Raw genomic sequence first — 12,764 nt, 5'->3', positions numbered from 1 at the left:
ACCAGCAGCAACAACACCACCATGGGAATAGTTGATGTCGCTCATGGTGTAGTCGGAGTCGTCGATGAAGCAGTCGAACCGGGGAAGAAGAGCACGAACAACAGCGAGCAATCGCGCCGAGACGATCCCCAAAAACCTTATCGCCCGTCTCCCGCTGCAGGATCTCAACGGACGGGGTTTCGAAGGCCTGCTCTCCCGGACGGCTGTGCACGCAGTCGCCGGGATGAGGAAGATTAGAGAGTAGCGCATCTGGCCAAAACGGGAACCCGATGACATATAAAAAAGTGTTTGAATTGTTACTATATTAACATGATATACATGATTCAAATATGCATGATTTTGACATAAACGGATAGAGGATGTTTTTCTGAACATTTTGATACCTTATACGCATTTTTCTGATATCATATGAATTAGTTATGATTTTTACAAAATTAAACAAATTTGGCAAATAGTCTACGCCGAGGGTGGCCGTCGGCGTAGCCCTGTCTACGCCTAGGGTCAAACATATGCCGAGGGCTGCCCTCGGCGTAGACTTCGCTACGCCGACGGCAACGATACGCCGAGGGTGAGACTCGCTGGCTGGCCGTGCCGGGTCATACGCCGACGGCCCCGACATTTGGCCGTGGGCGTATGCCACGGCCCTCGGCGTACGTCGCCATTCCTGTAGTGGGAAGGGAACCTGCACATTGCGTGCGATGTCGTTAAGGACGATGCCTCAGTTTTTGTAGATTAGCCTCGTCTAATTTTTCCTTGCACCAGTTGAGCTAGCTCGAATGCCTGGCAGCTCAGCTTTTGTAGCCACGCACACTAGCTACACTTAGCTAGCTGCAACAAAGGTATCAGCCGGCGAGCGCAGGGACGTGGCAAGCTGGACGAGCGGGCTGGCCGGCAACCGCGGTGAGATGCTGCTGCCAAACCTGTCGAGGCGGCGAGCTGAACGAGCGGGACGGCTGGTGACCAAGGTGAGCTGCTGCTGCCAAACCAGTCGAGGCGGCGAGCGGGACGGCCGGCGACCACGATGAGCTGTTGCTGCCAGACCTGTCGAGGCGGCGAGCTGAACGAGCGGGACAGCCGGCGACCGCGTTGAGCTACTGCTGCCAAACCTGTCGAGGCGGACTGCAGCTCCTCACAGACCATGGAGATTGAGGGCGGAGCTGTTGTGCTGATGAAGCTAGCAGGTAGCAGCCCACATGTCCTGTGGCTGCAGCGCGCCCAACTGTATTAGACCGGCAAAAGAGAGATAGAAGATGTAGGACCACGCAGGGCTGGTTCTATATTTTTCAGGGCCCTAGGGCGATGTCAACAAAAATGCCCCTTAAGGGATATAGAAATTTGGTGCATATGAGCCCGAGTGATCTATTTCTTCAAAAACAAAATTGAAATTATATTTATAAGTTTCAACAAATTCTGAAAAAGGCATGATGCAGCCAGTCGTTTATCTCACAAACTTGGAAATTTTGAATTTGAAATAATGACAAAAACGTTGATATGAGCATAGTGATTTCAAATATCTAAAAAAATAGATTTTTTCATTTTTCCGTAGCTCAAAATAAAAAAGTAACTGAAATTGAGATTTTGCACATCAGTGAGATATATCATTAGCTACCTTCAGAATTTTGTTTCATAATTTTCTGAAATATGCAAAATAAAAAAATCTAATATGCCAGGAGCAAAAATGACTTTCCGCCCCTTAAGCTAATATATATGTACACATATTAGTTATATAATACGTCCTCCATTCGTTTTGATATAATCTATATTTTATACTACTTTTATTTTTATTTTGTATTAATCTACATTCTAACTTTTAGTCAAACAGAAAATAAAACGGTCATGCTCTCTCTATTGGATGTCATAAAGTTTAGTGTAGCTTAAATTATTGTTTACTTATCTAAGTAGTACTAATAAATAAATATTAATTTAGCTAATTTGTTTTAATGTAAAGTAAAATAGAACGGAGAAAATATGCTCTAAATCATAAATTAGAGGAAGGATTAAACAAAGGATATCTGTACAGAGGCAGGGCGCGTGTTGGTGCGATTGCATGAAGTCCTGCTCTCGATGGACTTGGCCGGCTGCCGATCGGCGAGGCGATGGAGAGAACGGAAACGAGGCGTCGAGTCGACCAGGGGAGCTGGGTCAGCTGGCGAGGCGTACCAGGAGGTGAACAAATAGTCAATCCAAACCTGAGTCGATCGCTCGTGTAGTTGTGTTTTTAGGGAATCGCTCGCTGCCTCGCTCGTATAGGTGTGGAACTGCTCCCGACGAGATGGTCAGATTGATTTCTAGCGTCCTTGCGTTCGCTGGTCTTGTCACCTGTTTAACTTTTTTCTACAGCCTGTAGTAAAACTGTAAAAGGAAAGATGCGATCATGGGCCCCACGCTGGCCTGGGCCCTAGGCGGTCGCCCATGCTGGCTATGGGTCAGGGCCGGCCCTGGGACCACGGGATTCGTATTGCCTGTATTTTCGATTTTGTTTTTGGCAACATGCAAGGAAAAATGGCTGGATGCTCGGGATGCTGGATGCACGCCACGTACCTGCGGCGCACGGATGGTCGCACGCTGCGGGCGCAGGCAAGCCTCGTCCGTTTTACGAAACCATGGTTAGAAAGATTTTTCCTTAAACGGGTTTTCCTTGTGAAACCATGATTGGATTCCCTGATCTCTTCCCTCGAGATGTCCCATTCTTCCTTAAATCTCTGAGAAATTGAAAATTTAGCCTCTTTACAAATTTAAATCACAATATAACAATCCTAAATGTTCCCGCAGCCTACTAGTATCAATCATGGCATCATGCATCTCAGTTTTCTGTTCACAAAATCATAATCATGCATCACATTCTTAATTACACATTACTGAAAAGACATGGGACACACCGTGAAATGGAAAACAAAACAAAAAAGAAGGCAGCAGAACCCTAGCAGGCAATATTATGCTAATTAGCCTCACACAGTTTCACGGTGGCTGCGTGTTAAGGCGCGTACAGGAGAATAAGTTAGCCGTCCGTCGACGTAGTCCCGGTAGCTAGTTGACCCAGTCGTTTCCAATCACCTTCGAGTTGGCCTTCCGCTTCCGCTTCCCCTTCCGCTTCCGCTTCCGCTTCCCCTTCCGCTTCCGTGGACCAGCAACAGTAGCCGCCACCCTAACACTGCGACAACGGTGTGTCGGCCCCGGCACCACCGTATCCTCTGAACGACAGACGTATCGCGATAAGTAGTCTACCATGCTGCCCGGCCGGGCGTGCAAGTTCCATGTGGTCCACCCATTCTTGACATGGTAGGCGGCAATCCCCAGCGTCCCATGGCCGCTACACTTGCACCAGTAGATTGTGTCGGCCTTGATGGACGAGGACAGCCCAGCGTGCACCGACACCGAGCGGCCGTCATCGCCCACGAACACGGCACGCCCTCGTAGGTCGTAGATGCGCACCATCTGCCCCACGGCCAGGTCGACTCGGTGCGCATGGTACCTTGGGGTTTTGGTTCCGACCGGCGCCTGCTGCACCCTGATCAGCTCACCGTCGTTGTCCACTAAGTAACTCTCATGCGTGGGTTCCTCCTCCTCGACCACCACGGCAAGCTGCGGCTGCTTGACAGCGGCGATGGCATCCACCACGTTGATTCCCTTCTTGCTGGCGCAGTAGAAGCGGTTCGCGAACGATAAGGCTGAGATGATGAAGCCCGGCTCTGGCCGCGGGCGGCAGCTCCACCGCTCATCGCCGGGCTTGGCGACGGCGAGCTCCATCTCATGGTCGTTGAAGTACAACGCCACCGTCGAGCTGTCAGCGAGGCCGGCGCTGGACACCTCTAATTTCTCCAATTCGCTTAACCAGGTGACGTTCTCTTGGCTCTTGAGCAGCGAGGCTGCATTTGGGAGAGCCGTGAGCTGCCTGGTGAGCGGGTTGAGAAGGTGCATATCGCGAGTGTCATTTCCACACAACAGGACAAGGAGGCCACCGGAGGTGGCACCGATCACGAGCCGGTCCCGGAGCTCCGGGAGGTCCATGCTGATGCGCTCCCCCGTCGAGATGTTGAGGAAATCGCGGCGGTCAACGTCGGCGGCGAAGACCTCGGGGAGCATGATCCAGCGGCGGGGGTGAAAGCGGCTATCTAGGCTACCGTGCACGCACGGGGGCTCCGTGCACCGCCGCCACGCGCCGCACACCGCGCGGAAGCGGAGGTAGCCGGCGGCATCGTCCTTGAGGACTTGCTGGGCGATCAGCCCCGCCGGCCCGGCCGTCAGGTTGGCCCAGTCCCTCCTGCATGCAAAGTCACGATGAATCTCGGCCGATTGTACGTAGAAATGTTTTCCATGTGCAGTAGAATGATGATGAATGGATCGAGATGAGCTACTAGTAGACACTAATAAGCGTATGTACCGGCTAGGTTGGGCGGTGCGGGCGCGCTTGGAACGGCGCAGCAGCGTTCCTACGACGATCGGCGCAGCCATGTTTCCGCGAGGCTGTGGCGTTGCGCGGGGTTGGCTCCTGTTTTCGTCTCGCGTTTAGTAGATAGACAGGGTAAGGTAATATGGACCGCGATGATGTTGTTGCGAGGTCGGTCCGTCCGGAGGCAGAGTCCTTGTAGAACTCATGTCCGAAGCCAGCCCCGTCCCCTCTCCACTATTTTTTGTGGGGATAATCAACAACATCGCAAGGGCAGTTCAATGAAAAAAATCACAAGGATGTACCTTCTCCCCTGTCACCATCAAGCTTTATATTTTTCTTTTTCGTAAAGGAGAACTCTCCAACCTCTGATCCACACACTCATGCCCTAGCAATATACTACGTATTTCTAATACAACACAAAATAGATGAAGCTACTTTCAATGGACTAGAAGAACCATGGACAAGGTAACAATGCAATGTTCTTCCGATTTGGCTCAGAATTTCGAACGAGGCTTGCCTGCAAAGCCGTGCTCAAAATTATGGACGAGGTTTGCGGCTTCAAGCCTCGTTCATAATTTCGAGCACGGCTTTGCGGGTACTGAAAAAAGAAAATGATAAATGAAACATAAGTTTCAGTTGGTTTTTGAAAAAGAAAACTCCTAATTTATTGGAGTCTGAGATTCCAATATTGTATTCTTGGACCGACTCAGCTTTCTTTTTGGAGTCGGTTTCTAATTTTATCGAGCTCCAATATGATTTTGTGGATTAGCTAGTATGTTCCTTTCCGACTCTAAAATTGTCGGGGTCTGTTTCAAATATTCCCTGACTCCAATATGATTTTTTGGAGCTTTTTTTTCAACAGCTCTAAAGTTATTTGAGTTAATTCATCATTTACCTGACTCCCATAATTTGGTTTTTTATTTGTAGTCACTTTTTTTTTTGAAAAATACCTCGACTCTGTTTAGAGTTGGCTCATTATTTTCTGCTAAGGCCGATTCTCACGACCAACTCTCTTACGTTGACTGCTGCTAGTGTCACAAGGTAACAACGCAATGTTCTTCCGATTTGGCAACATTATGCCTGGACCAAAATATACGTGGTTCCATTGAATTTCACTATCGGTACAAAGAAACTAAGATTTTAAGTACATGAAAATACTTTTGTACTTATCTCCATAGGTGTGGATGTTTTCGTCACCGTTCGTTTTGCTTTGAGATTCGGATAAAAAAAGAGAGAAAGAAATCTTTTCATCTACCATGGTGAGCAGGAATCTCGAGAAATAAATGAACGGTGACCGAAACACCGCACACGTGCGTGTAAGTACAAAATCCATGCATATTTTCTAATTGGGCGCCAAGGTAGAACAATAGAACGCTGGAATGGTTTATTTTTCAGTAAACAAGCTAATGGCTATTTTCACTGCCTCCTGGAGACATGGTCGACGAACTTGATACATGGCTTGCAGCAACATCAGGTGGCCTCTTGGCGATGGTGCATCAGTGCATGCCATTTGGTTTTCTTTTGCCGTTCCTGTACAGGAACCAATTAACAGAGCCTGTACCATAAGGTCATAGTTCTTAAGTGTGAATTTTCTTTGAATGTACAAAATCCGTCGTAGTCTAGGTGGTTAGGATACTCGGCTCTCACCCGAGAGACCCGGGTTCAAGTCCCGGCGACGGAATTTTTATTCCTATTTGATAGGAATGCAATTATATTTTCTTCTATATTGTGTGCACCATTTTTTGTTCATCTCATACGAAGTTTTTCCTATTTTTTTGCAATCAACATATATTGCGAGCACAAATTAAATTAGAGGAAACATGATGATTGATGGACAATATATGTTGAATCTTTTTTGAGGGACTGTACACCCTAATTGCTCTGCTAACAACTAGATACAGGTACCTTTACATACAATCAAATGGAGACCGTAGCAAAATGGACATTTCAGATTAGCAGTGAATTATTTTCCTCAAAAATCATAATGTATATATATATCAGTGTACATATCTGCTGAAAGGAGTGTAATGAACAATATCCAGGATCCAAGATCACATTCACTTCATATCTTTCTATTTTCTATGCTCTTGCGGGGGGAAACAGTAATCTAAAAAAGAGGAAAGAAACTGTGCGGCTTCTCTGGCCTCAACTCTATTGTGTATGGGGAGAATCTATGCTAGTGACAGCAACAGCAGCAATGTCTGGTGTCCGTCGCAGCTTCGCTCTAAGAAGCGATGTGGTCACTCAATTTCCGCCCGCTTGTTTCTAGGGGGAAGTATGATACGGCGACGGCTGAGACGAGCATCACCGCGATGAATACTGCGATGGCCGCGGTCTGGTGGCACGCGTGCACCATACCGACGGCTACGAGAGGGCACAAGATCCCACCTAAGCGGGCGATCGAGCTCGCAAACCCAACGCCAGTTGCCCTGACTGCTGTTGGGTATATCTGCAGTAGGGAATATACGTGTGAGATGTGTGACGGAAAAGATTTAATAGAGTAGAGGGTACTGGCATGAACAAACCTCAGGAGCGTAGATGTGCAGGACAATGAAGCTCGCAGAGATGCAGATGCGCGCTCCAAACAAAAAGACAGTCGTCAGAGATTCTGGTTGAGAGAACATGAGTGGAGCTATGCACAGGCAACTGATATAGAGCATCAATGACATCGAGAGCTTGCGCCCGATTTTGTCCACGATGGCAGCGGACAGAATAAGGCCAGGAACCTCTGCATCAATCAATGTGACATGAATATTAAGGATTATCAAGAAAGGGTTTGTAAGCAAATAAGATTGGCCTTATGAGAAAGCACACATACCTCCAAAACTAGTAATGAATACATTCCTGTACAGATTAGCATCGATTGTGTGGGTTGTTTCAATTGCTACTGCTCCTTCTGAGCCACAAATCCTATTTCCGTGACTCAATTCTGAGGTTAGCAAAACAAGGCCGTAGTATAAGAAGGCAAGACCAAGAAAAACAGTCCAAAGAAGAAGAGTTGATCTAATTAAATTTGGGGACAGAAGCCTCAAGATGGCATTGAGGCCCCCGATCCCAGATTTGCTAGCATGATCAGCTGGGTTGGTTTTCCTAGCTGAAACCAACTGCGCAGTTTCTGAGGAATCTGAAATCTCGTGGAGCTCCATTCGATGGCCAGAAGTAAGCCGTCCAGAAGGGAGAGCCACACGGTTTACTCGTGCCATTGTTTCCATAACGTGCAGTGCATCGGCTATTCTGCCCTTCATGCATAAGTATCTTGGTGACTCAAGTGTCAATGGGTAGAAGAGTAGTAGGGCAAATGATGGCAATGATGAAAGTGCTAGCAGCCACCTCCAGCCAAAAGCTGGCATCACAGCCTGCAAATTAAGCAGATAAGTGCCTACAAATTAGCATGTCTTCTTCAAATAGGAAGTTACAAATTAGAGTGAATGTCTGTGTGCTTCGATCTGTTTGTGGCTTTGTGCCATCAAGAATTTATAATTTCGTAGTGATGTAGGAACATACCCAAGCAAGCGAAGCTTCCATTATTGTGCCAATGGTCCAGAATGCTGAAAAAATAACCATCCAAGTTCCTCGGTTGGGAGCAGGGACAAATTCTAGGAACCAAGAAGATAGAACTGGTCCACCACCCAGTCCAACGCCAACTAAGAATCTTAGTACAATCAAAGATGAATAGTTTGGCGCGAAGGCACTAAGGAGACCAGCACCACCAGTTACAAGGGCTGTGAAATTAAATCCAACCCTGGAGAAGTATGAAGTGGCTACTATGAGAAGGAAAATACTTAAAGTATGTAAATATGATATACTGACACAAATAGATAGTCTAAAAATAATGGTTCTTAGTAGTCAGAAGTCAATAACAGATCTAGTTGATTAGGTGATTGGCAGAAATATCCAAAATCTTTTACATATAATGATAAGAGTACCAACTACACTCCGTGCATCAATGGCTCCTATTTAATCAAAAAAAATCTCATTATACTTCCACACAGAAAGAAACAAAAAATCATCTAATTTGCCTAATAATGCAACTAGCAAAATTAGTGAGTTTGAGCTAGTGAGATGCGGCCACAGAAAATGTACCACCTGACCATGATGTTATGTCTATCAGCTTGCTACACAGGTAGTCCACTCTGAACTAGTATGGACTGTACAAATTTCGAACCTACATCACATAGCTAACTACCTCTTGGGTAAGGTTATGATGCCAGCAAGCTCTAGCATAGACATGAGTTACATTAATCTGCCTCTCACAGAAGACATCCTAACTAGTGAAACTCAACTAATCAAGATTAAAGTAAAGGTATGGAGTGAAGGGTTTATGTCCATAGTACGTAAAAGGATCATTCCAAAACATTACTTGGCTCAACTTTTCATGCCTCGCTTCTCTATGCACGGGAGAACTTTCGCAGTTACATTGTTTGGGTTCAATGCATTTGAAATACAAATTTCCAACAAAAAACGGTTAAGTAGGAAAAGACATACCTTCTCCCGTAGTTGTCCGAAACTAAGCCCCAACAGTATGCTCCTACAAGCATCCCTAAAAATACAACACTTGTGATGAGACTCTCTTCCTGTGCAGAAAGACCCCATTCAGCTTGGACAGACTGCCCAACAAATGACAGAAGCATCATTTCCATCGCCTCAGAGATCTTAGCCATCCCGGAATAGGCAAGCACGAATGCTTGGAACTTTCCAAACCCCATTGACACAAGCGCCTCATCGACAGTATAGGTAGACACGCCATCCTCCATCTGAAAAAAGAAAAACCCGTGATATACAGATTAATTCATTTAATTGATTTCAGTCGATTGGCAAAATGTGAATTTTCCAATAAGGCAGAGTATGCAGTCGAATTGGAGACATCAGATATTTACCCCAACTACGGTGCCTTATAAGAAGCAGAAAACCTCACCAAACATAGCGAAAGCAACAGTATCATAATTTTTCATGAGAACATTTGATAATCTAAAAAGAAAGACAGCTAATTTCAGACAGTAACAAGGATATTCTTTCAGACAGTAGCAATACTCCAAGTCTCTAACCCCAACAAAAAATACTCTCAGGCCTGAGATTCACGTTGCCAAGTATCGCCTTTCCTTGCACCGATCCGAACAGAGATAACGGCTTCTGCTTCTTCACCTAACAAGGTTCAGATTTGTCTCCACAAAAACAGCTAATAACAACAGAACGACACTACCAAACTACCGGGTCAGATTTAAAATTTCGAGGGACCAAGATTTCGCGCTTGGACCACAGATCCCTGGATGTGTAGGCTGCCCAGGTTGCACATTTGGTCAGATTACTGGCCGGAACTGCCAGCGCATCGCCGGAGGGAAACCGGGGTTTGAGGTTCCCCGTGGACTCCAGTATGGCGGGGGATTGGGATGGAGAGATACGGGGAGAGGTGGAGTCCGGGGAGGAGTACCTCGTCGGGGCAGGAGCGGGCCCGGCGCCGGCGCCGGCGCAACCTCCGAGTCGCCGGGAACGGATGCTTCCAGAAGGACGACGACTGCGTCGGGTGGCCCGTTTCTGTTTGTTTTTCTAACAAGGAAAATGGAAGGAAACGGCCGTTTTACGGCTAAGTGCCTAACTTTCATAAATCATGGTCAGTACGCTCCACGCCTAAGCATAGATATGGGCTAAAAGGTAAACAAATAATCTCTCTACTTCTTAGTAAATACTCTTTCTAAAAAAAAGGTATTTCAGGATCTGCATCAATAGATTCATATCTTCATAGAGGGTTATCCCTTCCCCTTCCTTTGGCGATAAGAAGGCGACCCCGGTTCCTCGCTCCGCCGCCGGGCCAGGCCGGTGGTTTCCTCCCTCTCCGCCTGCCGCTCCGGTGGCGGGAGAGTGGGGGAACCCTGGTTCTGCGTCCTGGTCGTGTAGATAGTAGGAATAAGTTCTCCGAGGGCGGCATCGAGTGGGGGATGGTGTTGCCTGTGTGGAGTTTTGGTGCCAGCGCTCGATCTCCTTCCCGGCGTCGTCTCCGACGGTGTCGACGAGCGGCTGGACTTGGTCTCTCCCGGATCTATCGATTCGGTGGGTTTGGGTGCTCGTGGCTCGGTCGGTGTGGCGAAGACATCGATGGGCACTGGGAGCTTTTGTCCCCTGTCCCCTTCTTCGTCGCGGCAAGGAGCGCTCCCTTCTTGTTGCGGGGGGACTGGAGGTCGTGCGACGTCATCCCGGCGGTCTCCGTTCGGGGCTGGTGTCGCCTGTACAGGAGCTGGTGCAGGCAACGACGCCTGCCGTCGTCGTCGTGGAAGGAGGTCGCCTGGAGGTGGAGGAGATGGGCTGAGAAGGCACTGGCCGGATTCGTTCATCGCCTTAGGTGCCGTCACGTGGTGGCGGACGGGCTCTGCGGGCGTCTTCAAGCGAGGAAGCGTTCTCCGGCGAGGGTAAGATGGTGGAGCGGTTTCTTCTTCCCCGACGTGGTCGGCGGTGCTGTTGTCTTTCTGCTGTTTGTTGCGTTTCTGTGTAGTAGTTTGTACGCTCTTGTCTTTGTACTCTGTACGGTGTACTCTGTATTCCGTATTATCTAAATGAAAACGCAGCTTTTCAAAAAAGATTCATATGATCTCTTTATCTCTCATTTATTAATAGAAAACGCTGACGTTCCCGCCTCCTATGCACGCCATGCGTCCCTGCGGAGCAGAAGAAAACGGGCAGCACATGGCGGGGCCACCTCATCTTCCACCACAACCTTATCCTTTCGTGCAGGTTTTCCCCCAATCTTTTCTCCCACGAGCTTGCGTCCATGGCTGGAGATGGAACACCGCGCACCCCACGTTGTTGCGCCCCTACGCAGCTGCACCACCACCTCCCCTACCCCGCCATGGCTACCATCCCTCCTCCCTGCTCTGTGCCGCCCCGCCATGATTCACTCTGGCCGCCATAGCCGGATGCGAGACCCAGGGGAGGTCGCCGGCCGGCACCGTCGCCGGCAACCACGAGCCCGCATCCATGGCTGGAGATGGAGCACCGCGCGCCCCCACGCTGCTGCACCACCACCTCGCCTACCTCCGCCATGGCTACCATCCCTCCTGCCTGCTCCGCGCCGCCCCACCACGATTCACTACGGCCGCCATAGCCGGATGCAAGACCCAGGGTAGGTCGCCGACCGGCACCCATCGCCGGTAACCACCAAGTGGTGCGAATCGCGCCACGCCCGCTGCAGGCTCCACCATGGGTTCTTCAAGGGGGCGTCGGGTTGCTTCTAGGGGGTCCTCCGTTCGATGGCATCGATGCTACAATAGGCCGCCGCCGTTGCTACGTCTTGCCGCCCTACTGCTACAAGAGGCTGCCGTTGTTGCTACATTTCTACCCCCGCCGCTGCTACATCCGACCGTTGCATGTGCTACATCCGGCAGCCGGTGCTGCTACATCCGTCCGCGGCCATTGCTACAGGAGGCCATCAGCGTTGCTGCATCCGGCTGGCGCCTCTGCTACGTCTGGCAGCTGGCGCTGCTACATCTGTCCACCGGTGTTGCTACACGAGACCGTCGCCGGCATTGCTACTTACGTCCGCCTCCATTGCTACAGGAGGCCGACGGCGCTGCTACATCCGTTTGTCGGCACTGCTACAGGAGACCATTGCCACCGCTGCTACAAGGGACCGCCGCCGATTTCGACGGTGCTAAGGAGACTGCCGCCGCTATAAGAGGCTGTCGCCCTGCTACATCTGGCTGGCAGCGCTACTACTGGATACCGCCGCTAGCGCTACTTCAGCAATGTTGCAAGCGGAGTCACTGGAGCGGCGAAGGTTGTCTCGCCGGAGCAAGCGCTGCATATGGGATTTTAGATTGGAATAGATTTTGCTACAAACGAACCGTTTTTTGCTACTTTGGTAAATTATGGAAGCAAAAGTGGGATTTTAGATTGAAACAGATTTTGCTACAAACGAACCGTTTTTTGCTACTTTGGTATATTATGGAAGCAAAAGTGAGAGAGAGAGATCTGGATGATTTGATCAGACGGCTAAAAACAATCCGGATTGACTGATCGGACGGTGGGGGACCTGGAGGATCAGAAATCTGATCCCCCGGGGACGCCCAACACTGCTCTTTATTAATTCAAAATACATAAAGACAAGTCCACTGATCACAAAGGATTCATACATATATCAATCGTCCAAATATAAAAATATATACTAGTAGAGACAAAACATCATCATGTAATATTCCTATCAACGATTGTAGAAATTTCGTGCAACCATTTTCAGTCAATTGCACTCAAAATTCATAGCTTTGCCACTTCTCCTTTGGTTGCAGATAGGACAACATATGAATTCAATGTGTCTTTAAAGGGATAACCTTTAAAAAGGAATGTGCTCCTGGTTTATTAAAATAATTCATTTCTCCTAAAATAAAAA

General features: G+C 48.5%; 1 protein-coding gene and 1 non-coding gene across 2 annotated transcripts; one reads left to right on the top strand and one right to left on the bottom strand.

The window, feature by feature from the left end:
* The first annotated feature begins 5,998 nt into the window (after positions 1 to 5,998).
* On the top strand, positions 5,999 to 6,071 carry TRNAE-CUC. The gene has a single exon. It is a non-coding gene; the product is annotated as a tRNA-Glu (tRNA).
* Positions 6,072 to 6,354: 283 nt separating this feature from the next.
* Positions 6,355 to 9,919, bottom strand: LOC124652667 (organic cation/carnitine transporter 7-like). Its single transcript, XM_047191706.1, has 6 exons — positions 9,819 to 9,919; positions 8,876 to 9,144; positions 7,895 to 8,132; positions 7,209 to 7,746; positions 6,916 to 7,118; positions 6,355 to 6,839 (listed from the first exon to the last, which is right to left on the bottom strand). The coding sequence occupies exons 2-6, from the start codon at positions 9,142 to 9,144 to the stop codon at positions 6,615 to 6,617; spliced, it is 1,473 nt and encodes a 490-aa protein (XP_047047662.1). The 5' UTR covers positions 9,819 to 9,919; the 3' UTR covers positions 6,355 to 6,614.
* Positions 9,920 to 12,764: the final 2,845 nt, after the last annotated feature.

Source organism: Lolium rigidum, chromosome 5 (genome assembly GCF_022539505.1).
Source record: "Lolium rigidum isolate FL_2022 chromosome 5, APGP_CSIRO_Lrig_0.1, whole genome shotgun sequence".
Classification (NCBI taxonomy): Eukaryota; Viridiplantae; Streptophyta; class Magnoliopsida; order Poales; family Poaceae; genus Lolium; species Lolium rigidum.
Note: the sequence above shows the minus strand (reverse complement) of the source record. Positions and strands in the feature narration are given on the sequence as shown.